Source organism: Chionomys nivalis, chromosome 19, assembly GCF_950005125.1.
Source record: "Chionomys nivalis chromosome 19, mChiNiv1.1, whole genome shotgun sequence".
Classification (NCBI taxonomy): domain Eukaryota; kingdom Metazoa; phylum Chordata; class Mammalia; order Rodentia; family Cricetidae; genus Chionomys; species Chionomys nivalis.
In genome coordinates, this window is record NC_080104.1 from 57,936,686 (window position 1) to 57,962,406 (window position 25,721).

Consider the following 25,721-nt stretch of genomic DNA (forward strand, 5'->3'; position numbering starts at 1 on the left):
ATGACTTGGGAACTGTGGCAGAGGCGGCAAGCTCGGGCCTGATGCTGGCCTGGAGCCCTGTGCTCTGTGAGGCCTGAGAGGGCTCACCTTAAACCCAGAGTCTCTGGATCTGTGACACCGCTCTGCCTCCCTCCCTCCCACTCTGTCCTGTGTCTCAAACTCGGTGATGGTTACAGGCTCTTGTGTGTCCCCATTCCTGGGCAGCTGGAGCCTGTGCCCTAAACTTGAGGGATGAAGGCGGGGTTCCAATGTTTCGCACAGCCCTGCTTCTCCCACCAGCTTGTGGAACCCCCATAGCCTTGCATACCTCCTGTGCCCACAGACTGTCTGGCAGGTACCCGAAGAACTGAGGGTCTAGGAAAGCAGGAGTCCCCCACAGGGAAGCAGGGTAGAGAGGCATGCATGGGGGATGGGCAGGAGAGTTGTCTGTTTGCATGAGTAATAGTGTTTTTACAGAGAGAGTGATTTTTCTTACTCTGTTTTCAGCAACCTGCTTCCAGAGGCGAGCCTTTGTGCACAGGGTGGTAATGACTTTTTAATGACCTTAAGAGGACTGGTGTCCAGGCGGCGGTGAATCAGCCTCAGTGGGAGGTGCATAGTGAGAAGGAAGATGGAACACCTGAAACCAAATGGGGAAAACAAACTGCAGATACATATATTTCCTTTGCTAGCATTACTGCGTAATTAGACAATTACAGGAAAGAGCTTCGCAGCTGCTGGCGTTTCTACAGTGCGGGAGGAGGAGCGGCAGCAACTGTGAGCTGCTCACGCGGCTTAGAGAAGAGAGGCCTAGAGCGTGCAGGAAGGCTAGGCCAGGAGCAGGGCTCCTCCTGCACACATGGCTTCTAGGTGAGCTAGCCCAGGCAGAGGAGGAGGACTTGTCTTTTAAATGACATGGTTGCCGGTTGTGGTGGTGCATGCTGGTAGGGTTTGCTGAAGGAGGCAGAGGCAGGATGATCACGAGTTCGAGGCTAGCCTGAGCTACACATTAAAAAAAAAAATGACATGGTTGCTGCTGCGCAGTAGCTCAGCGGAAGTCATGCTTGCTGTGCAAGCTTGAGCTGGGTTTGGATCCTAGCGCCCACTTTCAGGTCAGGGTTAGCAGTGCATGCCAACAGCCTCAGTGCTTCTGCAGGGGTGCAGGGAGCTTGCTAGCCAGCCTAGTCTAGCTGAAAAAGGCGAGTTCTGTTCAGTGGGAGATCTTGTCTCTAACAGTAAGGTGGAAAGCGGTTGAGGAAGATACCGGAATTGACCCCTGGCCTCCCCTGTGCACGCAAGGATACATGCACACTATACATGGGAGGGAGGGGAAGAGAAAAGAAACTAAAATATCGAAGTGGATTTGGGGCTCACTCATAGATGGACCAGCCCTGAAAGGAAGCCCCGTGGGGCCATGTTTGGGAGCAGAAAAGGTTGAGGCTTTTAGGGCACTTCCTGCCCAGGATCAGCTCTGGCATTGAAGTGACTTCTGCAGCTCCAACCCAAGAATAGAACCTGCCTCACCTTTTCTGCCCAGTCACACCCCTACCTCACCCCGTTCCTCACAGCCATGCCCCCCAGCCTCACCCTCTTCCACCCAGCCACCCCACCCTATTTGTGAATTCTCCTCTTGGCAGCTTCCAGGACAGTCCCCACCCCTACCTCAAGTTCTGCACACGCGCTGAACTACCTGCTGATTGTGCCAGCAGCCCAGTGAGGAGGCCTGTCCAGCCCACACTGTAGATGAGGACCTGGTCTAGAAACTCCCACCACCCTTGGTGACGTTTCTAGTCGGCCATACTCCTGTCACCAGGCCAGCATGGTCAGCGGTCTTGCTTTGTTTCTTGGGGGCTTTCTAAGGACCTGAGTCACAGGTACACACAGTAGTGCCTGCTCTGGTGACATGGCAGGCTCCCAAATGCAACGGTGCGGTGCTTTTTCTGCCTTCTTCCATGATATCATGGGGAGACCCCGCCCTACCCTACCCCCGTCTCCCTGTAGACCCATCGCCCAGTTGTCAACCGGGCCAACTGCAGCAGCTAACCGGGAAAATCGTGTTTCCTGCAGGTCCTGGCAATCAGTCACTTTTGAAAGACAGCCTGCCTCCTTCATCCGAATCGTTGGAACACACAACACAGCAAATGAGGTAAGGGCGCTCTCCTGAGAAGGGCGGTGGCATCTGTAACCGCTGCACCGTGGCTAAGTGGAGCTCTCTGCCCTGCCTGGTAATGGCCGCTGTTACCGCAGCTCAGTGTAAAGGAAGTCCCACCCTTAACTAGGGGGGTGCCATCGTCGGGGCTGTACTCGCTGGCAAGAGAAAGTCAGCAGGTGCTGCTTGGATTCTTCCACGAGCCTGGGCGGAAACAGCCTACGAGACCCTGAGAAGTGAGGTGCCCTTCTCTCCTCAGATGGCAGTGCCCTGCACAGCATCGAGGTGGCTGTGCTGTTGTCCCTGCGCAGTCCCGTCACGCTGGTCAGTATGTTAGTGTGTGCCTCTGACGGCGTGATGGCGATGGAAGAGGAGCCCGGGAAGCCCGAGAGTAGAGGGCAGTCATGCCTCATGGTCGTTCTCTCTTCCCGCACTGGTTCACAGGTGGCCCTGAAGCAGTCGTGGCGCCTCTGTGCTTGGGGTGTATAGTGTGCTCTAGGCTCCTTCTGGAAGCATTCTGTGTTCTCGCTGTCGGTGTTAGAGCCCACACCAGTGGGTCTCACATGCTGGCTTCCTGCCCTTTTCTTCTCAAGAAGGTGACTCGTGAGTCAGAGTGCAGGTTCTGGGATAGGGTCCTGGAGAGTGCAAGGGCTGCACTAGCCACAGGAGAAACACATCAGATAGCAAACTGAAGGGCATGCTTCATGAAGGAGACATGTGGGGAGCACGTGTTCCTCTGCTGCTTAAACACAGGCTCCACGCTGTCCCTTTGTACCTGACCTACACACCGTGGAGCTGACCCAGTGTGCCATCTAGAAACTCTCTAGGTATGTCTAGTGCTCCAAGAACAGCTCCAAAAGTGGAAATCGTGTTGCGATTTAGATCCATGTGCCCCTTTACTTATTTAGGATAATAATGACCCACACCCACAGTGCGTTTCCTACAGAGAACAGCTTCTAAATAGAGCCCCAAACATCTTCTCCTACTTCTTCAAAACTAACTTGAGAATTTCAGAATAGTAATCAGCTGATACTTTTATGGCTGTCTAAGCTTTGGGTCATAAGTGGGTATGGTGACCAACTCCCGAAACCCTGCCACTCAGGAGGTCAGGGCCGAGGACAGCTCTGAGTGCAAGGCTAGGCTGGGGACAGTGACACCAGGCAAGCAAGGTTGTAACAGCAGGACTGTCTTTACAACTGGAATAAGTAGACAAGTAGCTGTCAGGTCATAAGGCCACTTGTTTTTTCTTTTTGTGTTATATATCAAAAACAAATTTGAATTTGCGTTTAATGTTTTGTTTTCAAATGAATAGTCTTAAAATAAGTTCCAATTGTTCTTTTTGAAATTTATCATATTTTAAATTATGTATATAAGTGTGCATGTGGGTACCTTCAGCTTCTGATAACTGGAATTAAGCAGTTGTGAGCTGCCTGATGTTGGTGCTGGGAAGAGCAGGATGTGCTTTGAACCACTGATTCATCTATGCAGATCTGAGTTCTGAGATTTCCTACCACTTACACTTTACATGTATATTACTCCTGAATTAAAAAGAACAATGTAGCTTTATCTATACAAATAACAAAACTAAAATATTTTTCTATTCGGAGTCTTTCTAATACAGTAAGCCCCTAGCCCTCCTCCCCCAGCCCAGGAAGTCTAGTCTTCTGCTTAAATGCCTAGCTGGAACTCCAGAATGCTGTGTTCCACGAAGGGCTTCTCAAGTCAGGAGGGAGGCCACACTCGGCACCACCAGCGCTCTGACCAAAGCAAGAGGAAAACCTTGGACGCTGGATTTCAGCGCAGCTCTTTCTGAAGCTCTACCTCCCACCACAGTACTATACAGCAGGGTGCAGGGTCTCTCTTGAGTGGGTTTCCTCCGGGTCTCTGCACAGAGTGTCGGTGGGCCTAGCTAGAGGGCAGCCTGACATGGTCACCTGCCTCATCTGGCTGGTGAGTAACTTCCCTAGCTGCCTTCCAGAGTCAGTTCTTGATTGGGAAAATAAAGCCTCAACATAGTGTTGTCAATTGGAAAACATCGTAAATCATAAAATGCATGATGAACAGGAAGCTGTCATTCTCCAGGGCGCCCTGAAGGAGCAAGCAGGTGCATCTCCCTGGGCGTGGAGGATGTAGCAGACTCCCCGGGAGAACGCTCCTTGCTGTCCCCGCTGGGTTTTGTATATCCTCTGGAAAAGGGATATGAGTGCTGCCTGTGAGGGAGAATGACCCAGGGCTGGGTGGGCAGAACACCTAGGGACAGCTCTAAGGGAGAATAATGGGCCAGGCAGGAGTGTCCGGCTGATGCGTAGGGCACAGCTGGGAAAGGAAGCTAGGTGTCAGTGTCCAGAACACCGTTCTGTCGGCCCGGGGAAGCCAGCAGCATGCTGTCATAAATAGGAGTAAGGAGAAGCAGGGTTTCCTCAGCCTGCCCCTGCTCGGCTGCCAGGTGACTTCAGTGGCCATGGTGGCTTGCATTGCCGGGGCAGAGCCTGTCTGCTATATGGCTAACATGATAGACACTTGTTTCTCGTGGCTCAGGAGGCTGGCCTTCCAGGCCAGGGTGCACACAGTGTTGCTGGAGGAGCTGGCTCACCCGTCCACCTTTACAAGGCCTTTCTTGGAACACATACCTGGAAAGGGAGTTGGTGAGTCAGGGTCCCTCTCTCCTCCCGTGAGGACACTAGCCATAGGCTTCTAAATCTAGTGGCCCTCAATGGCCCTGCCTCCTAAGGCTGTACCGTGGGGGCAGGGCCAGGGTCTCACCATATGAACCCAGGGACCTGGAAGGGCATTCACGGGGACTAGGTGTCCTTTCGGTGTGCAGGGCCTCCTGAGGCTGGAGGGGCATTCACGGGGACTAGATGTCCTATCGTGTGCATGTGGCTGGAGAAGCTGCTTGCTTAGAGCCCTGTGAGGTCCCTGCAGCCTGGAGCCCGTGAGTCGACAGCTTTGCAGCCCTGTGGTGGGTTCTGCCTTGACCTGGGACCTCCAGCTGGCTTAGGACAGCAGGGCTGGATACCATCAGGGCTGGAGGGGGCTTCCAGGCGCAGGCAGATTGGGGTTCTGTGTCTGACCAGGCCCTCCTGTGTCCAGAGGCTCAGCCTGTGTCTGCTGTGGTGATGCCCCTCTTCCCTCAGATGTAGGTGGCTCCCAGCAATGGCAGCCTCCCAGTCAGTGGAGGTCAGCTCTTGGTAGCCTGTTTGAGCTCTTCTGATTTCCCCCAGCCTTCCCCCTGGCACCGGGAAGTGTTCCTCCTCCCCGATGGACCCAGTGCTTACTGCCCACAGAAGACTTGGCGGACAACACAGCACGTCCCATCCATGCTGGGTGTGCATCATAGTGCTCTGAAGGACACTGAGGCCCCCATGGAGTAGGACCCCCTTTTACATACGCTCACACCAGGAGAGACCCACAAGTGATGAAACTGCTGAGGACAAAGGCCAGGGGACAGCTGTGCCTCAGCTGAACAAAGTTCCTGGGCTAAGAAGGCTTGAGTCAGGCTGTGGCTCCGTGCGTGTAATTCTCACCCAGCTGTATACATGTATAAACTGTGTGTGGAGGCATCTGGTCAGACTGGCTCTCAACTGCTGTGTCTCCCAGGAAATGGTAACCGATGCTGAGGTGCCAGAGCGGGCTCTACTCCACGCTGGCCCGTAGCTTAGGACAGTGCGTACGCTCTGATGGGCTTGCCTTGAGCACCAGATCCGCTAGGTCTAGAGAGAAACTGAGGTAGAGCGCGGGGATTGCAGCCTCTCTGCCTGGCAGTGTCCTCTTTAGAAGAGCCTGTGCCTGCGGTGACATTTGTATCTCTGGTCATGTTGAAATGGTGGACAGAGGTAGAGGGGCAGCTGAGATGGCTCTGATGAGGGGGTGGTGCAGGGCTGGTAGAAGGGCAGGGTCCACTCTCTGTATAAAACAGCGGCCTTGGAGCATGTGGATGAGGGGCTTGCAGACGGGTCCACACCTCTGCCATGTGTTAGCTGGGAGCTTGCTGCAGAGGGCCCCACAGGCCAGCAGCAGCAGGGCAGGGTCTGCACGTGGCTGCTTGAGCTGCCTTCCATGCTGAGGTCGGCTTTACCCACAGGCTCCATCAGGCCACTGAGTGACTCTGGGCTCCGAGTGCCACCTTGTTCCCATAGCAACATGTGGCTTTAGTGGGAAAATAAAACCAGGAAAACAGACTATGAAAACTAAATAAATGTTCCTTGCTGGTCTGGGGTTATTATTTTCCAGACCCCTCTTCTGCCATGTTCTCCCCAGAGACATCATCTCGGTGTAGAAGGTGGCTCAAGCAGCCTCCTGCTGAGAATTCCCAGAGCAGCGGCAGGCATGCAGCAGGCCGCAGGTGGAGACAGAGTGCAGATAGAGAGGAGAGCCCCACCCTGCATGAGACAGCCCCAGCTTGTAGGCCCTTCTGCTCCTGGGGAGAGCCTGGCCCCCCTGGGGTGTTGTGTTTCAGTGGCCAGAGAAAGATGCGCACAGCAGGAGCTGACCCTGGCACACAGAGGTCTCATGGTGGACGGTCCCAGCAGGAGGGTTTGCCCCAGTGCCCAGTGCGCCATGGCTCTTGAGAGTAGAACGCGTGGATGAACTGCCAGTCCTTCCTCAGGCTGCATGACCAGCGTTCTGGGCAGGAGTCAGAGGGAGCTCGCTCGCAGTCACTGTTCACAAGAAATGGGGCCTTCACCAAGGCCAGGTCCCCTTGTCCTGGAGGCCTGCCCCTCTAGCGTAGGAGGCCTGGAGTGTACTGTGAGAACAGCTGACATGTGGGGCCTGAACACGGGAAGACAGGCCCCACTGCCACCTTCTCCTCCCACCACTCTCTGACTCTCGTTAGGAGTCCCTGGTTCAGCAGATCTGCCCGGACAGGGGGCTCAGGCATCCCCGCCCGAGACCTGGGAACAAGAGTGCTCTCCACTTCCGTTTCGTAACTTTGGTTTTGTCTTTAAAATAACTTGACAAGATCTCTACCACACTAATAAAATCACATTGGTCAGGCTTTTTGTGTCCTCTGACCAGATGTCTAAGAAAAACCACTCCCAGAAGGAAGAGAATTCAGCTGGGGTCACTTGGCCACGTGCACTCATGCATGGTGGCCGGGCGGCAGTGCTCACAGTCAGGCTCCAGTCGGTCCTGTCTGGCAGTGCCCTGACAGGCGTTTCCTGAGTGACAGATTCTACATCCAGTCAAATTAGCAGCAATGGTTAACCCAGAAAGGCACACACGACGGGAACAAAGAAAAACAGAAGTGGGAAAGTCCAGGGCCACTAGGGAAAGGCTCTTTTTCTAGAACTTTCCAAACAGTAAAGTTGTAGCTGTCCGTAGCTATGTGAGGAAGTTATACAGTAAAGTTAAAATGGTGCCATATGTAAGCATTGGCATCAGAATCCTATCCATATCGAGGGATCAGTACTCATGAAAATAGTACTTAGTACTTATGCTTTATAATACTTTAATCCCAGTAGAGGCAGAAAGATCAAGAGTTCAAGGCCAGCCTCAGCTGCATAATGAATTTGAGACCATCCTGGGCTTCATGAAACCCTGTCTCAACCCTCCTTTCCCAGATGTCTCCATATCAAGTGGTCTTTTATTTGAAAGAGCACTGTGGCGGTTTGAATAAGAATGTCCCCCATAGGCTCAGATATTTGAATGCGTCGTCACCAGGAAGTGAGTGTTTGAAAGATTAAAATATTAGGAGGGGTGGCCTTGTTTGAGGAACTGTGTCCCCCGGGGACACAGAGAGCCGCCTGCTTTCTGCCTGTGGATCAACCCCTGCCCTAGCTAGTGGCAGGTCTGCTGCTGTGCTCCCATGGTGACAACGGTCTACACCTCTGACACAGTGAGCCAACCTCGATTAAATGGTTTCCTTTCCAAGAGTCGTCTTGGTCCTGGTGGCTCCACAGCATTAGGACTGAGACTGGGAGAGCGCGTGTTCCTGGGATTCCACAGCACGAGAGCCGCGCCTGCGACCCGTCCTTCCTGCTCCTGATTTGGACTGTTGTTTGGTTGGTCAATTTGGTTTTTTGAGACAGATTTTTACAACATAGCAAGCTAGCTTCTAGCTCACAATCCCCCTGCTTCAGATCCCTAAGTTCCAGGATTACAGGTGTGTGCCAGCACCTTGATCTTCTGTTTAAAAGGAATAAACAAGCTGTTTGAGGTCTGGATCTGGATTGCTCCGGTCAGCTCTGAGGTGAGCACCAGGGAGCTCACTGGCTGCCATAGCTGGGCTGCCTAACATCTGGCGTGGTGATTGAAGGGGGACAGACCTCAGACTTCCATCTTACTTATGGGCAGCCAGTGAGAGGAAGCTGGCTATCTACTTTATATAGACCATCACCTTGGAAATACAAGTCAGGAGGGTGGGTCAGACGTCCTGTTTGTTCTGGTTGGCAGGAGAGTGGTCTGTGAAAATTACCCAGAAGCCGCAGAAGCCAGGTGGAGTCACTGATCAGTATTTATTCCTTTCCCCAATATCTACTACAGTTCATACTGGGCTAATAGTCTCTCCCCACTACTCCTCCCTTCCCCTCCCCACTACTCCTCCCTTCCCCTCCTGTTCAGACCTTGAAAAAGTCTGCCCATGGTGCCTGGGGAATCATAGCTCTGAAGGAGGTCAGGACGGCACACACCTGCTGCACAGGCTCACAGAAAGGAACATGCCAGACCATTCCAGACACATCCAGGATTAGAGCTCCCACAGAGGCCTGGCAATGTGATAATAACAGCAGCCACAGGAAGACCACCCGGGTGTGAGGAAGGCCGGGTCTGATTCATACACATGACTACATTTCAAATTGGCTGCTCCTCTCGGGGGAGAGATCCCGGGCTGCTGAAGACGGTTCAGCGAAGGTGCCCCTTCACGAACAGCAGCTATCAAACAGGCTAATGGGATACACGATTGCCGAAGAGTTGAAGGGAAAATGATGTGGAGACCATGGTAATGGCTTTGCATAAATCAGAAGTGTGGCTCTGCCCGGTATGCCTCATTCACTTTTGGTCACCTCCTTTCCAAGGAGTACTGCAGTCTGGGGAAGGCTCAGAGGAAGGAAATTGAATCACACCAGCTCCTAAACAAAGAGAAAGCCAGAGCTTGGTCATCTTATCTCATGCGAGGCCTATAAGTGCGTGGTAGGCAGAGGGGAGGAGGGGTGGGTGCAGGAACATGGCCAGTTGGGCCCTCTGTGAGAGCCCCACTTGCTCAAGCCATTAATCCAGAAAAGCCACCTTCCCTTAGGTCTCTGTGAGCCTGACTGTAGGCAGCCTCAGGACCAGCGTGGCTGCGTGGCTGCCCTGAAGTGGACGGGGTTTCACTTCCATTTGAGAAGGGCACAAACTGGAAGGTGTTTGGGGTCCTGGAGAAAGTGCCCTGCCCTGTGGATGGTGATGCTGGAGAACTGCGGTGCCATGACGTCCACATGGTGTCTGTAAGCATCGTGGGTCGTGTGGGAACTGGGCATATGCCTGGCTGGGCTGGGAACCGAGCCTGGCACAGTTGAGAGGTGGCAAAAGCAGGTGGAAGGCGACTGCCAGAGTGAGGTTCTAGGGCCAGACCTGGGCTGCATGTGCCTAGTGTCCCCGCTGCCTCGCAGGCCACTCTCATCCTGTCCACCTCCCAGGTCTTTGGGGCCTGGTATATGCAGTCTTCTCTGTATTATAGGGAACACTTCTCTGGAGTGCTCCCTAAGGTCCACTCCAGGCATCGTGTGCAATGTCAGGACCCTGCGTGTGGTAGGCACGCCAGTATGCTAGCAGTTTGGAGGACACGGCAGGCTGCTCCTTAGGTCACAGTTGGGCTCGGCAATTGCTGTACATTGAAAGAACAAAGAGGACTCATGAGCATCTGTGGGGATTGTGGGGAGGGCCAGGGAGAGCCTTCTGGAGCGCGCCCAAGCCTGCCCCAAGTCCGAGAGTCCGAAGTTGCTGCAGGACCATTGCCGTCCCGTCGGCGTGTCAGAGTTGCCGTTGTCGCCACTGTTCCGGGCTCCGTTTCTTTCTTCCTTTCAGTTCATGCCCCCCCCCCCCCCAGCATCCGTGTTTCTGTCTGGAGGCTGTGACTTAGTAAATGAATGGCATCCTGTATGCCACCCTGACTAAGGAAGCCTGAAGGGCTCAGGGTTTGCAGGGGTCAGCTGGGAGTCGGGTCACAGACCACAGTGGCTCTCAGAAAGCCCTGGTTCTTTATGTCTGGTCATTATGTGACCTTGCAACTCCCAGGGTCACCAGGACTCATGTAGGAAGGTTCAGCTTGGGTCTTTAACTCAAGTAGACTCACATGACTTGTGTGGGCCCGGGGATAGCTGGGTATGGCCCTTGTGGGTGAGGAGACCCCAGGAAGACAGCACTGGGAGGCATCGTCTGCATGTGACCCTGACGGCGCATGGACACAGTGGCGTGCGAGATGTAATGAAGCGAGACCAGCGGAAGGGGCAGCGAGGGTGGGAGCCAGGCTGGTGTGCACAGCGCAGGCTTTCCCTAGCACAGGCAGAGCCGTCCCTGGTCCTTGTAACTTTCTTTCTCAGCTTAGGTTTTCTTGATCTAGTCGCTCGGCAGGGCAGAGGGCCTGCAGAGCCCAGGATGTCCTGAGCAGAGGAAGGTGGCAGAGCAAGAGAGGAGGAGGAACCGTGTCAATTAGGTTAGGGCTTGGTGTTCTCGCTCTGCCAAGAGGGAGCAAAGACAGCCTGCCTAGCCCGAGATCCTTCCCGCCTCAGCTTCCTGAAGGGAACGCCCGGCTGAGAAAAGAGAATTTAACTGGCTAACGAACAACGCAGCCAGAACCTGAACACAACCATGGAAAGGTTTTAGCCAGGAAACTTCAACACATTTTCATAACTCTGGAAAATTTCTAGTTATATTTTAAAAGAATTCATTGAGATTCCCCCCCTTCCTCTCCTTCTCTCTCCCTTCCTCCTTTCCTGTCTCCCTCATTCCCTCTCCCTCCTTCCTTCCCTCTGTCCCTCCCTCATTCCTTCCTTCTCCCTTAAAAGTATTTTTTTTAAAAAAGGATGATCCAAAAGAGAGGAAGAGGCCTGAGGAGAAAAGCCGAGTTCCAGCCTGGGCCCTGCCGAGGCGTCCATGCTGGACTTGTGTAACTTGAGAATCGTCCATCTTTTTGCATCTATCATGATGAACCACGTGCATCTAAACCTTGTTGCTTCCAGGTATCCAAGACAGGCACAGAGCAAGGTGGGCGCTGGGAGATTTCCCACACTCACCCAGCACACCAGGGTGTGGCATCATCGTGGCTTAAACCTCCATGCTCAGGCGGAGCCACATCTCACTGGTCTTTTCTGTTTTCACCAGGTGTTCCACTGTGTCCACTTTGAGTGTCCGGAGCAGCAGAGCAGCCAAAAAGAAGAGAGCAGTGAGGAACCGGGGACAGGGGACCCCAACACCCCCAGTCAGCAGCTCGACCCTCATGCACTGCGAGCACCCAGCGCCAGCTCACTACCCCCGAGTCCGGGCCCCAACTCACGCTCACCCAACCAACAGCACCAATAAAAAAGGCAGAGGACGCGGTGTGACTTGGGTGGGGCAGGAGTGTGCCCTCCCAGGCGGGCCCTATGTGCAGCACCCTCCCCCATCTCTAGGAGGAGCAGACCTGGCTGCAAAAGCCACCCCAACCAGGCTTTTCCCCCAGGGGACAGAAGGGCACCCATATTCTCCCCAGTCTTCAGGCAGTCTCCAGGGGGAGGAAGTGGGTCTCGATTCTCCAAGTCCACCGTCAGCTCCTACCTCTAATGTTACCAAGGTACCAGTGTAGAAGGAATCTAGAGACAAGCCAAGCTCATTACAAGAAGGAACCCTAGGCCTTGACAACCAGAAAAGGGCCCAGGCCCAAGTGTCCCCATTGCCTTTGCATTGTTACTTGGTGTTTTACAGCCGTGTAGTTTGTCCTCAGCTGCGGCGTCATGGCTGCTGCAGCCTTGTAGAACTGCTCTAGCCCTCTGCAGCCGCAAGGGTCCTCCTCAGTCTGCAGTGCCTGCAGGCGGGCAGAGCAGAAGCTGCCCCTCCTAAACCACATCAGATGTGGCTCATCATGGCACTGAGCCTGACCAGGAAAATCCTCCAAGTTCAACCAGACACACAATGTGCAAACCAGTCTTTGGACACTGGAGTTCATAATTGATCGGATTGTCACTTTATTAACCTGTCATTCCTGACGGACGCACCTGCCAGCCTGGGAGGCAGCCTGGAAGCAGAGGCTGTGCCAGCCGCTGGAGGACCACCCAGAAGCCTGGGGACAGACGCTGCCCAGTCCTAGGCTGACTCTGCGGGCCTCATGGCTCGGCTGCGCTTGTTCAGCCAACAAATGGGGTGTCAGGAGCACAGGCCTGGGTATGGTGAAGAGGAGATTCTTAGGGGCCTCCATCTTTAACTGCTGCAGCTCCACGCAGCTCCCACTGTCACGCCCATGCATAGCTCCTGCCTCTGCACCACCCTGTTGCATCCTGAGGCCCCATGAGGTCTCCTTAGCACTTCCTGTGAGCGTGTTCAGAGAAGGGTAGAGCTTCAAGGATGGGTCCTGCTCTAGAAGTGAAAGGGTGAGCCAGCCAGCTTTCTCTGAGTTTGACTTAATTGGAATGGGTTGTCCACACTGAAGAGCTGGCAGCACGAGACCTCAGGCTGCAATAGGGGTCATCTTCCTGTGCATTCAGGCCTAGGTGCAGAGCTGGTCCTGGGGGAGACTAGTCCGCAGTCCGAACCTCTGGCTTCACGGCTGTGGTATGGCTGCCTCAGGGAGGAGGCTCCCATGTGTGAATAGGGTGCAGCCATTGTGGGGTGCTGCCAGGCAGCCTGGAGAACTGTCCACTCAGCATCTCTACAAGCAGCGCCCCCTGCCAGTGCACAAGGAACCTCAACCTGTGGAGGGTGGAATCTCTTCCCTTGGAGGATAATGCATGAGGGCTCATTTGTCTTGTTCTTGTTCAGTTATTTGCTTAAGATAGTTCTTTTCTGTGTAGCCTAGGTTGGCCACGCTCAGGGCAATCCTCCTGCTTCAGTGGGACTGAGTTGACAAGAAGCCACGTTGTCCACCCAAGATGTCAACACTCACACCTATCGTGCTAAGCACTGGGCATGCGGTGCTCTTGGCAGCCCATTCCCCACATCCCAGACCCATACCTTGTGACTTCCTTTCTCCTTAGGATACTATTGTGTATTCAGGCTGTAAGACTATAGACTCTGGTTCCCTTCTATGTCGGCACTGCCGTGGTCCCCTCCATCAAACAAGCAGGAGGGGAGATGGGACATGGAAGTCGCAGATGCCAGTGGGGAGCGCTGAGAACTGTAGCAAGCCCTCGGTCACCTGAGCGGCCGCCGTGGCCGCCCTTGGGAAGCCTTTCTTAGATGCCTGCTTAGGGTGCAGGAGGACACTGGCTGGCTTACCTCCCATCAGACCCGGGAGCTCACCCTTGGCTGCTGGGCATGCTGATGTGTCTCGAGGCCACAGGCACGTCTAAGGTAGGTCCACATTTCCAGAGGACGGAGCCTGAGCCTGGCTTGTTCCCTGCAGGAGTCTCCCCTGGGGCCAGCAGACTGGAAATGAGACTGGAGTGTGAACAACAGGCAGGCTGGCTGGGACTCGGACGAGCCTGTGCACCCAGCACCTAGCACTGTACTGGTGGACTCTGACCCTGAGGACCCATTGGGTGCCAAGGAGCCACAGTCATAGGACAGGGGACAGGCAGTGTGAGCCATTGCTCCCTCAGCCCTGCGCTCCCCGTAAGGTCAACAGTGTGTGAACAAGAGCAGAGCTTGGAGAGTAGCTGCTGCGTGATGCCCCTGGCAGTGCCCGCTGTGAAGGGGCACCTGCTTCTGGGTCACCTGGTCATCACACTCCTTTAGATCATGTCTTTAGGATGGCAGATGTCCGCACTGGGGCTTTTGGAAGAAGAGTTCAGGGTCATCCACCGGGGCTCCTGGGGGACCATTTGGGCTCTGTAGAGCAGCTTCAGGTGGCCCCACACTGGGACTGAGCATCTCCTAAGCCCTCCGTACTTTTCCTGTTCTGCCTTTATTGGAGTTCCCAGCCTGTTACAGATGTGGGCCTTTCAACTGTCACTTTCCACTTTTATTAAATGAAGTGTTGATTCTGGACAAATACAAGTGTTCTGTTCCTAGAAGACTAGAAAGGGAATTCTTTTCAGCGAGAGAGGGATGTGTTCGTTGGGCTGATTCCTTCCCCTTCCTCGTGAGTTTTGAATTGTCTAAGAAATTGCTCAGTAGTTAAGCCATCTCCACAATTGTCAGACCAGAGTGCACAGCTAACCCAGCCAATCTCCAGTTCTTTCTAACTTAGAAGATAACAGAATTGTAAACATGGCCTCTGCAGGGCCACAGAAAGAGGGTGAAATCTACGGCCAAGGACTACAGACGTCCCTCTGGATGGGCAGAGAACTGCCTCCTTCTAGGAAGTTCCTCGTTAGCTTTGCTCTGCTGTGTTACTGTCACCTTGCCCCTGCGTGGTGAATGGAGCCTCGTAGTGCTGAGGTCACCTGGCACTGTGGGCACTGGCCATGCTCTGGTTATTTTGCAACATAATCATTGATTGAGTGTTTACCCTGACAACGGCTATGGCAGGAGGGGAGCGCTTATTAGCGGCCCTAGGCCCTGCATGCCCTGTGCTACCAAGTGGAGCACCCAATGTTAAGGTTTCTGGAGTCGCCAGGAGGGAGGGGAGTGGCTGGACTGGCCATGGGCTGCTGGAATGCATCCATCCCTCTGGATGGGGCTTGGGCATCCCTGGCAGTAGATGAACGAGAGGCCATGAGCTTGCGTGAGCTGCACTTCACTTCCCTAGGGTAAGGAAGAACCCCCTCCCCACCCCACCGTCTTTTCCTTGTCCTTCACTTTGAAAGATGTACAGGAATAATGCTTGTTCCAGAATAAGCTTCCAGTCTAGCCATGGGCGGGCAGGGCACTGTGGCCTCACATGTTCCTCTTCTGTCCCCACCCCTGCTTTCCAACCTCTGCCGCTAGAGGTCAAACTGAGTGGGGCTTCTGGACAGATAGTTCCCACCCCCAACCAAGGACGCGATCACCCCTGAAACTTGTGATTAATGACCTCTCAGTACCTGTCATTTGCAGCTGGAATATTTATAGCCCTGGGCAGTTAGCTGAGGTAGAGTGGTGGCCCGGAGCCACACACCTGTCCCTGCAGTTGTCTCCAGCCTCAGTCTTCCCAGTGACAGTGGTGCTTACTACTCTGGAGGTGGCAAAGCAGGGTGCCCAGCCCAGCACAGTGTATACGCCTGAAAGTGGGGTACCAGCTGTGACTCCCAGGGGTTACAGCCAGAGACAAGGTATGGTCAAAGCTGGGCTGCAACTGTGGAGTCCCACAGCCCCTGGTGGCTGCTTCAGACTCTGGGTCTCAGGATGGCCTTCCAAACGTGGCCTGAGAGCTAGGAACCTCCTTATTAGACTGGCCTGGGGCTAATGTCCCCAAGGCCACTTTATACCTCCATAGCTGTCCCCAGTGCCTGGGAAAGCAAGGCGACTGGCTTGGGTTTTGCCTTTGGAGTGAGGGTGGGTGACAGCACCCCATAGGTGGCAATGGGTGGTGCCTGTAAGCCACTCTGACCAAATTTGTGTGGACTGCATTTTCCAGAGAAGAGGAGCCACCTCTCCTCCATGGCTACCATTCCTGAGACAGTGGAGATCGCAAGTGCTGTCCCCGTACTCCTCCAAGGGTCTCTTGAAGGTTAGACGGGATCGTGCTAGTCTTGGGCATGGTTCTCTGAGGAAGTTCCCATGGCAGTGTTTGGATTGTGATCCTGAGGTGGTATGGCATCCTTACTTGGCAAGCTGTGTTGCGACCCTCAGTTCACCGTGTGTGCAATGCCACTGTGGGCTCACCGCAGAAATAAAGCACTACTTCTATGCCCGAGTTCATTCCTTACTTTCTCCATACAGGGCCCTCCTGGCTCCCCATCACCCTGCCACAGCCCACCTCTGCTGGCTGCTCTCCAACTATTTCCTGTGCCCTGAGGTCAGCCCGCCCCAGCACCACCTCCTTTAGGTTGGGGTGGCCCTGCCAGCTATGTGGCACCTTCTCTAGTCACCCTGTGGCCTAACTGATGCCATTTTACCTGTCACCTTGAACACAAACTCACTTCTAGCTGCATCTTTGTGACAGCTAGGAGCTGGTGACTAACGTCTCCTGCCTCAGCTCTCCATGCCTGTCACCACTCATGGGCCCTCTTCTCCAGCACCAAGGGATATCCAGAACCTTGCTCAACTAAGGACGAACACGGTCACAGCAGACCTCAGAGTCAGGTGTGTTGTACTCGGTGTGTCCCTAGGGACCCTGTAATCAGTTCCTGTTTGCTTTCCTCAGTCTGACCTGGCAGTGAGAACTAGGTACACCCAAGCCCAGGCAGACTCCCAAAGTGACAGCTGAGCAGAGCTGAGTAAGGCTAGAGGTATGGGGGGCCCTGCCTGGCTGGTCCCTAAAGTGGGAGCCAGGGGCAGTCTGTACCATATTGCCCATGGGTCATGCTGTGAGTTCGTGGGTTTACCCTGCATCAGCTCAGAGGGAGAACAGACCAGGAGCCCCTAGACAGAGACAACCTTGAGGGGCACCAGCAGCAGGAAAACCACAGGAACGTCACACGTGGTTCAGGTCTTATTTCCTCAGGCTACTTCTGTCCAGACGAGGATGCTACCAGCCTCCATACAATAACGATGGAGAGTTCCGGTTTGCAGAAAACGATTACCACCGTGCTTTGTCAAGTTTCCGCTTGGGCCCAGTTGTTTTGTTTCTCTGTAGGAGTGTAAGCTACAGCTGCAGCCAGGCAAGACATCCGTTTTGTTTCTGAAAGGTTGACGTCACCGTTACAGCTCATCAGAGGCAAACTGCAGGTGAGTTGGTGTCCCATGTCCCCACTAATTACCTCACCAGAGCTGAGGAGAGCCCACCCCAGGCAGACCAGGCTAGGGACACACAAATGGGCTGAGCCCTGCACCACCACAGCTGAAACCAGGACATTGTCCAGTACCTTAAGCATCGCTTGCTATGGGAGTGGCCACATGCAGGGTTTGAAATGGTGCCCTCAGTTGGTTACTGCGTTCCACCATTGGAATATAGATAGAACTCTCCTGTGGTGGTTTGAATGAAAATGCCCCCCACAGGCTCCTATATTTTGAATGTTTGATTCCCAGTTGTTGGACTGTTTAAGGGTTAGGAGGTATGGCCTGGAGGTATGTCACCGGGGAAGCACTTCGTGGTTTCAAAGGCCCTTGCCAGGCCGTGCCGTTTCACCCTCTCTGTCCCCTACCCATCAAGATGTCAGCTCTCAACTATTGCTCCAGCCCCGTGCCTGCCTGCAGCCATCCTTCCCGCCATGATTGACAGGGACCGCTGAACTGTAAGCAAGCCCCCAATTAAATTCTTTTATTTAGTTGCCTTAGTCATGGTATCTCTTCACAGCACAGTACAGTGACTGAGACAAGCTGGCACCAGGCTCTAGGGTGTCGCCTTGACAACCCTGACCATGCTGCTTGTTTGGACAGTGGATAAGAAAAGCAGTGAGCTCAGCTCAGCCATTCAGCAGGAGTGTGGAACATAGCGATGCTGACAGCAAAGTGGAGGAAGCAGTATTAGCAACTTGGCTAGAGACCATCCTTGTGATATTTTGGCAAATGTGGGTGCTTTATGCCCTTGTCCTAAGGATCTGCTTGAGACTACATTCAAGAATTTTGGGCTAATGACAGTGGTAGAGGAGACTGAAGACAGCTTAGACTGTCACATGGTTTTAGGAATTACTCTTATGCAGGTTTATGATGAAAAGAGCAATCGGAACAAAAGATGTAAATACGTAGTTTGAGAATGTCCGACTTAGCACCTACCAACCAGCCTGTCCATTTTCCATGACACTCCACTCTCAAATCCACGAGGAAGCTGTCTGATACAGCTTCATGAGGCCATGCCGCATTTGTCTCTGTGCCTAGCCTATTTCACCTAACATGACCTTGTTGCCACAAGGATAGTATTAAACCTCTTTTAGGGATAACCAACATGCCATCATGTAAGGAAGTTCTCTAGGCGCTCAGCTTCAGATGGACACTGGTTAGAATCTGGGCTGTTGCAAACAATGCTCCAAGTATAGACAGGCAGGTGCCTCTGAAGACACAAGCTTCATTTCTGGAGAATTGTTCACGCGTCTAGATGATTCTCAGATGTAGAAGGACCAACGGGTGAGAAAACGCTGGAAATACAAACCAAAGCCACAATAATACACCAGCTCACCTGTTAGCTGTTTTATCAGGAGGCTGTAGCCTTAACCATGTGGATGGGGTGTCAGCTGGTACAGTCATTTTGAAAACAACACTACAGAAAGTCAGGTAGTTAATTCATTAAAAAAAATTTGGTGCTATTGTATACAAAACATTCAGTGGTCTCTATTGTTTTGAGTGTGGGTATACAGGGCAAGCTGAGCTGCTCTCCCATTCTTCATGGCTACCCTTCTCTGTACACGCCTCGCTTGTGGCCTGGTTATAGATTCGGGCTGTAAGTCTTGGTCTTGCATGTGTGAGGTGCTGCTCTTCTTCCCACTGGAGACCTCCTTTCTCCAGTGGCAGCTTTGTTAAAAATCTGAACTGGTCTGTGTGGTCAGGGCTGAGCAGGACACTTTGTCTCAGCTACACTTGGCACTATGTTGACCTGGAGGTGGGACAGAGCTCACTCCCCACCTGTCTGGTGCATGCTCTCTCCAGCATGCTGGTCTAGAGTGGCAGGACTTGAGATTCTCAGAATGTGAATTTCAACATGAAAGGCATAATCCAGGAGGGCTGGCTGGGCTGAGAACCCGTTTTCAGTCCCATCTCCACATACTCACACAACCCACTCCTCTGTGTGGACATCAGGGTTGATGCCTTCCTATGGCTGCTGGCTGCAGCTGGGACACATGGGAAATAGTACATTTTTATTTCCGCCTGGCCACACTTTACATCCCCACAGGGTTCTAGTTAACCCACAGCCCTGCAATTTCTTTCCCTTTAACTGTTACCACCATCTTGGAATCCTGAACGGCCGTGACTTCAGGCCTAGGCTGACAGGGCAGTGGGGGAACAGCTGGACCATTCTTTCTCTCGCTCCGTCTTCTTCCCTGCTACTTCTCTTTCTGTCTGTTGCTCAAGCAAGTCTCCTGCCTCAATGACCTCCCCCCAGCAGCTGGTGTGTACCCAGGTGTGTGCCCTATGCCACCTACAAAGCATTGTTCCTGCCCCAGGCAGGCTGGCTCCGTTCTCTGACGTGAAGGATGCAGAGAAGTGTTCTACAAGCAGGGCATTGTCATGACGTTCCCCAGCTGCTTGAGTCACCCCACTGCTCCTGCGTGGGGAAGCTGCTGGCTAAGGAGGCTGTCTTCCACCCCCTCGAGGAGCAGGCAGGAGCAGCCTCACCTCTATACTGCCCCACCCCCCCAACTCCTGGAAGAGGCCCCAGATCTCACCAGAAGAAACAGCATCAACTTCCAACCACAGTGAAGTCACTGTACGAGATGCAAGGGGAGCATTTACAGTTTTTTTGTTTGTTTTACTTAATGATCTGCGTATATTTCAGGATCTGAGACTTTCTCCAGACCCTCTGACTAGAAGATACATAGGTGCTGATCCTTTCCAGCTAAAGGGGCCTCAGGACTAGGAGCTCCTATCTAGTTGCTCCTCCTCCCTGAAGTCTCCCAGGTAGGCAGCTACCACCCCCTATGCCCCCCTCCATGCCATCTTGCAGACTCTCCTTGGGTCTCTACTCTGCCCAGAAGGTGGGGGAATTCTAGCTTTCCTAGGTTGTTCTCTTCCTGTGGCCATCAGAAAGCCTGTCCCGGCTTGACTCTATTCCAGCCACAGACAAGCTTTCTGCCTGCTAGCTAGTTCCCTGCCCCACACCAAGTGCTTAACTTCCTGAGGATTTTCTGTCACTCTCTGGCAACTGTGGGGTGGTGGGTAGATGCCATTATTCTGTGTGACATAAAACTTTCAAAAAGTTTATGTACCTTGCATGCCAGAGCCACCTTCCCCAAAGGAGTGCACAGCTGCCCTCAACAGTCCTAAACCCAAGTTCCCAGGACCCAGGCACCCAACCCACCCATACTTGAGGTCCCCAGGATGGTTCTAGAGACACCACCCCCTGCAGTGCCTGCAATGGAGCCTCCAGGCCTCACAGACACTAGGGAAGCAGCCGCTCACTGGACACTCACTGGGCAAATCCCCACCAGCACGAGGACTGCATAGCGCCCTGCAGTCATAGGCCAGGGGCACGCTGCGGTCATGTCCCAGCCATCGGGGCCTAGGACAACCACCGAAATAGACAATCCAAATGTCCGTATGATTGGTTTAATTTTTTTCAGCAGGAGAAAAAAAAGAATAAAGTTACAAGATTCTTTTAATATTTTTCACAATGTTAAACTAAAACTGAGCTCTAGGCTATGTGTGTAAGTCAATCTAGGACACAACGGGTTAAATAAGATTTCCTCTTTAAAGATACAAGAATTTCAGCTTCCCTTACATTTAACAAACTTCACAGAACAGATACTGCAGGGAACAAACCCTTCCTCCCTCCCCAGCTCTCCCAGCAGGCTTGAACCTGGCTGCGATCCCTGGGTGCACGGTACCCAGCACTCCCCTCCCAGTGCTACTGGGACACAAGGGACTAAGAAGGGCAAGTGGTGCCTCGCTGAGGATGGCCTCGTGGCCAGAGGGCTGTGGCTTAACAACAGTGGTAAACGCTGGGCAGACCTGGCCCCTATGCCCTGGGCTGCCCTAGAGTGAGGCGCTGGTCTGGGTCCTGAAGCAAGAATTAAGGCCGGAGATTCTGCAGTGGGTCCCATCTGGCGGGGTGCAGAGGGGATGGAGGGTGGGAAGAACATGATTTCCTATTTGGAATTTTGGATCAAGACACTGTATTTGTAGATCCACCGTTCATATGGAGAGCAGACCTTGCTCAACTACACAAAGAAAGTCACTGGGCTAAACCATCCATCAGCAGTCAGGCATGGACAGCCCCATGCCAAGCCACCAGGCTGGGACAGATGGCGCGTGTGTGGCACTTAGACCTGATCCAGGCTTTCAAGGGAATCCCAGCATCTACCCAGCCCTGCCCGTAAGACTGCTAATGGTTTCTATCCAGCCCCACACACCTACCCCATTCAGGCCCAGTCTGAGAGCTGCCTCCCACCATAGCCACCACCAAACATTCTAGACAGAGCCACACCACAGTCCTGTGCAGCCCACTGTCTTCCCTTCCTGAACCTACCTGAGGTGGGTGGCCTGTTAGTCCTCAGACTATGGCTGCACTCAAACAAGTGGAGGCTCCTGCCAGGAAGGACAGAAACTTCCCCAGATTCTTGTGGCTATGAAACATCTTTTTTAAAAACTCCAAATACAGAAATCTGCTTGCAGGTACAGGCCTCAGCCACAGGGCTGCCACGAGCAACACCCTTGCTCTTGGCAAGCTGCAGCCAGAGCCAATGGGTCATATCCACGGATCCTGTGCAGAAAAGGTGGGGATCATACGTGGACTAATCTTGAGTGGAGCTAATTTTCAAAGTGAAGTTGTCCTCCTTCTTGTGGGACAAATTTCCCCACAACCTTCATGTAAAAAGCTTCCTCCATAAGAATCTGTCCCCACCCCCACTTCCAGCACTGAGGGAGAGCGAGGCCACTGCCTAGCCCAGCCACGTGGCCAGTCTCAGCAGCCTCCCGTGGCCAAGGCACGCGTGGCCATCAGGTCCTGCTGGGACCAAGCAAAAGTGAAGAGGTGAAAGGCCGGACACGAAGAGTTCCTGTCAAAGCCGCCGTGTGGCTGTGAGACCTGCGCCTCCTCTCATGACTCAGTCCAGTCTGGACACATTCCACTTAAGGCTTTTGTAAGTTTGACTCCAGCAGTGACAGGTATGTGTTGTTTCAAATCCACTAGCCATGCTCAAAAAAAAATATTCTTCATGTTTTAATTTTATACAATGGCTAGCAGGCACCTTAGTAACCAGCCAGAAATCAATTTCATCCACCATCAACCCCTAAACTACAGTACCAGGATGGCTGGCTAAAGAAAGGAAACGGCCGGCTGTAGTCTGACGCGTGCCCAGTACAAGGTGTCTGGCTGACTTTGTCCTAAATAAGGCTAACATTAGTGAACTAAGAACAGCGTCGTGTAGTGGCCTTGCGTGGCCTTCAGGAGCACCCCTCCCCGATGCGCTGGCAGGAGCGCCCCACTTTCCGGTCCAGTTTCACCATTTTCATGATGGCTTCCTCACGGCCGCGGCCCATATGGTCGAACGTACAGTCATGCTGCTCGGGAAGGCGGTGTAACATACAGAACACGTAACCTGAAGGCAAGGAAGCAGAGAAGACAGATCATTTGGGGCCTCACTGTCATCTGCAATCAGTGCAAGGCTTCATGCTGCTGAGCACCCAACCTCTAGCATAGGCCCAGCACTTCCCTAGGAAATGTAGAGGTTTTGGTCTTGTCCCAATGAAGCAGATGAGGAGGGAAAACACACAAGCATGAACTCCCAGCAGTATCCAGGATCCTGTCCCCTTCTGCCTTCAGGTGGACCACAGCGCAGGGCAGGAATTATTGGAAAACAGTCTGGTTCTCAGGCCAGCTGGGGTGTCGAGGTCAGGAGAGCAGCTTACAGCCAGGCCAGCTCAGAAGCCCCTGCAGGCTGTGGTAGCCACCACAGGACAGACTTGCAGGGCTGGGCTGGAGTCACACCCACAAGTGAATGGGGCTCCTAACTGAAAATGCCTTCCAGCCCTGGAAAAAGTAACACACAGGAGGAGCCACTGCCGGAGTGCTGTGATGTCATCTGTAAGGACCCTGTGCTCTAACACCCTGAGAAGGCAGAGAGGAGGGGCCTAAGGACTCCAACATGGGCGGTCCTCCGAGGTATAGCTCCAGGGGAAACACAGATTGGCACACTGGAAGAGCAAGTCCGAGGCCAGAAGTGCAGGTGGACAGGGTGCTCTTCAAGGAATGAGGAGTTCGCCTTCAGGGTCAAGACATCAGCTCTCAGTGTCTGCAGGCAACTGTCCCCTCCAGCTCCCCAGTGAAGCTCTATTACACTGTGGTGTGTGCAGCCCTCTCCAGAGTCAGGAGGAGACTCGTGCAGAGGACCGCTGCAGAGCCAACTATTCCCTCCCCACACCATCCTGTGTAGCCATGCCTCCAGTCCTGTGGGTCTCAGCAGGCCTTGATGGATAGAAACATGTCCTAACCTGTTCTCCCTGTGTCTGGAGCAGCTCACAGTGGCCTCTGGAGACAAGGCCCTGAAGGTAGAGGATTAACTCAAGATTCACTGACCCTAAATTTAACCATTAACTTCACCCAATCTTGGAGGGAGATGTGTGTGGAAGGGGAGGCGGGGTCTTAAGAGACACAAATGCCAGTCACCCTGCCTAGCAGCTGCTTCCTTGCATTGTGTACAAGGGCATGTGCATCCAGCTGGTGGGCAGAGGGTACAGCCTGGGCCATCCACTGTTGGAGAAACACATTATTAACCGCGTCCCAGGGAGAGCAGAGCAATGTGTTTGATTCTAAATTGGGACTGGGTTTAAGGAAAAGAACAGAGATACAATCTTTGTCTCCCGAGAAGCCGATCTCCCACTTGGTCGAAAAGCAAAGCTAAGATTAATGAGCTTGTGTGTTAGAGTCACTGATAAGTTCATTACTCCCAGATACTGGATACCAGCTGTCTGTCTCCTGAAGGATCCCACAGCAGAGCCCATGTCCTGGGTACACATTCTTCATCTAACATGCTAAATCATCTTTCAGGAGCAAAGCCCCCACCTGTGAGGGGAAGCTGCTGCCAGGCGGGGGCACCAACAGGTATTTCTGTCACTGAGCCCTGGCATAGTTCTGTGCATGCAGCACCTACAGAAGGGCAAGGGCTGCCGGCTGCCCCTTCCTTCAGGATGGCGGGGGCTCTCTCCTGAGCTGATGGAGCTGTGGGAAAGCAGCAGAGATGGAACAAGCAGGAGCTTCCGGCCTAGCTCAGACCCCTTAGTCAAAGCAGATCCAGAGGGGAGAGCTGTAGCATGGCCCTCAGTGTCCTTTAGGCCTGTCCGGCCCTCCTCTGACAAGGGAGACACACTGGCAACCCCTGTCCACTAGGGTGCTTAGAGTTGAGAGTCTCCATTCCACACCCTGTACACCTTCGGATGCAGCCAGCCAGAGGCCTGGTTCTGAGCTCTGCAAGCCGGAAACTTGCTGAGCAGCAGCTACACTTCTGGAGTGCCGGAAACATGGGGAGGGACCGGAGGAGACACGCGGCCACTTCTCCATGGCCACACCTAGGTTATTAGATGTATAGATTATTATACTCAAGTCCTGTTATGATTACTCACTGGTGGAAGTTACGGGTTGGAACTTGTCCCTGGGGCTGAGGAGGCCCCAGGCCAGCACTGAATACATCCTGCACCATGGGTAAGCACTGACTGGTAGGTGCTTTTTTGTTTTTTTTTTTTTTCATTTTATTTGCATTGGTGTTTTGTCTGCATATGTGTGTGAGGGTGTGAGATCTTGGAGTTACAGACAGTTGTTAGCTGCATTGTGGATACTGGGAATTGAACCCTGGTCCTCTGAAAAAGCAGTCAGTGCTCTTAACCGCTGAGCCATCTGGAATTCCATTTTTTAAACATATGAAAACGGAAAGTTTATTACAGGAAAACTGCAGTCGGGCATAGGCCAAGCAGCTGAATTAATAAATCTCTACCTTCCCTTCTTGGGAACACAACCTTTCCAGAAAGCGCTGCAGGGGTTGCAAACTCTGCCTGCAAACTCAGCACTTCTCTAAGTCATCTGTTAGAAACCAGAGGGTGGGGTAGGAGGGCCACAAATTCTAGGAGTCTCAGAAACAGAGGGAGGACAAACAGCTTTGGCTTCTTTCTTGAAAAGGTTAAAGAAGGTGGCAACAGAGCTGTGATGCCATCACTGTGACTTGCAGAGCACCACACAGTTCTTCTCCCGGCTCAAATGAGACTGACTCCTGCTATACACGGAGCTCCACTCTCCTTACACAAAGTGCCACCCCCCGCCCTGCCTTGCTCAGGAGCACACAGTTTTGAAAGCAATTTCAGTGTACTGACTTACCCTCACTATGGTGTAAGTGGCTGAAAATAATTGATGCTCACCCCCAAAACAGAACACCTAGGGTGTGACATGACCTGTTAAGTACAACCTATACAACCCCAACAGGCAGCATGGTATCTGTCCTGTGCCACAGAGCAAGGGAAGTTGAGTTTCTTGGACAACAGCTTGAAGCTGGCGCTCCTCCAAGGTGTCTGAACAATTTTCAACAGATCTGCACAAGGTGCTCAGGACTGTGTGTGAATGTCTTTTTTTTGGAACAGACCCTTCATTAAGAAGGGAAGTAAAGAGGCAGCTGGATTCTGAGCACTTTGTTTCCGGGGCAGTGCCTGCCTTCCTCCTCTGCACCGCATCCTCTCTATGTGGACCGGCCACTGTCCCTGTTTCTGACAGGCCACTCTGGGAGGCTCAACCACACACGTACCAGTCCCCACAACCTAGGGTGTGGGTTGGAAGGTCTCCAGAGGGGCTGGGCAGTCCCACTCTCAGTCTGAGACCTCTTCAACT

General features: G+C 53.2%; 2 protein-coding genes across 2 annotated transcripts in view; one reads left to right on the top strand and one right to left on the bottom strand.

The window, feature by feature from the left end:
- Positions 1-16,348, top strand: part of Btbd9 (BTB domain containing 9) — a 365,934-nt gene extending 349,586 nt beyond the window's left edge. The window contains exons 10-11 of the mRNA XM_057794462.1: positions 2,047-2,125; positions 11,432-16,348. Coding sequence (XP_057650445.1) covers positions 2,047-2,125; positions 11,432-11,629 — 277 coding nt within the window. The 3' untranslated portion in view covers positions 11,630-16,348. The remainder of the gene's footprint in view (positions 1-2,046; positions 2,126-11,431) is intronic.
- Positions 16,349-20,447: 4,099 nt separating this feature from the next.
- Zfand3 (zinc finger AN1-type containing 3) overlaps positions 20,448-25,721 on the bottom strand; it is a 200,541-nt gene continuing 195,267 nt past the window's right edge. Inside the window, exon 6 of the mRNA XM_057751114.1 lies at positions 20,448-22,452. Within this exon, the coding sequence (XP_057607097.1) occupies positions 22,298-22,452 (155 nt within the window). The 3' untranslated portion in view covers positions 20,448-22,297. The remainder of the gene's footprint in view (positions 22,453-25,721) is intronic.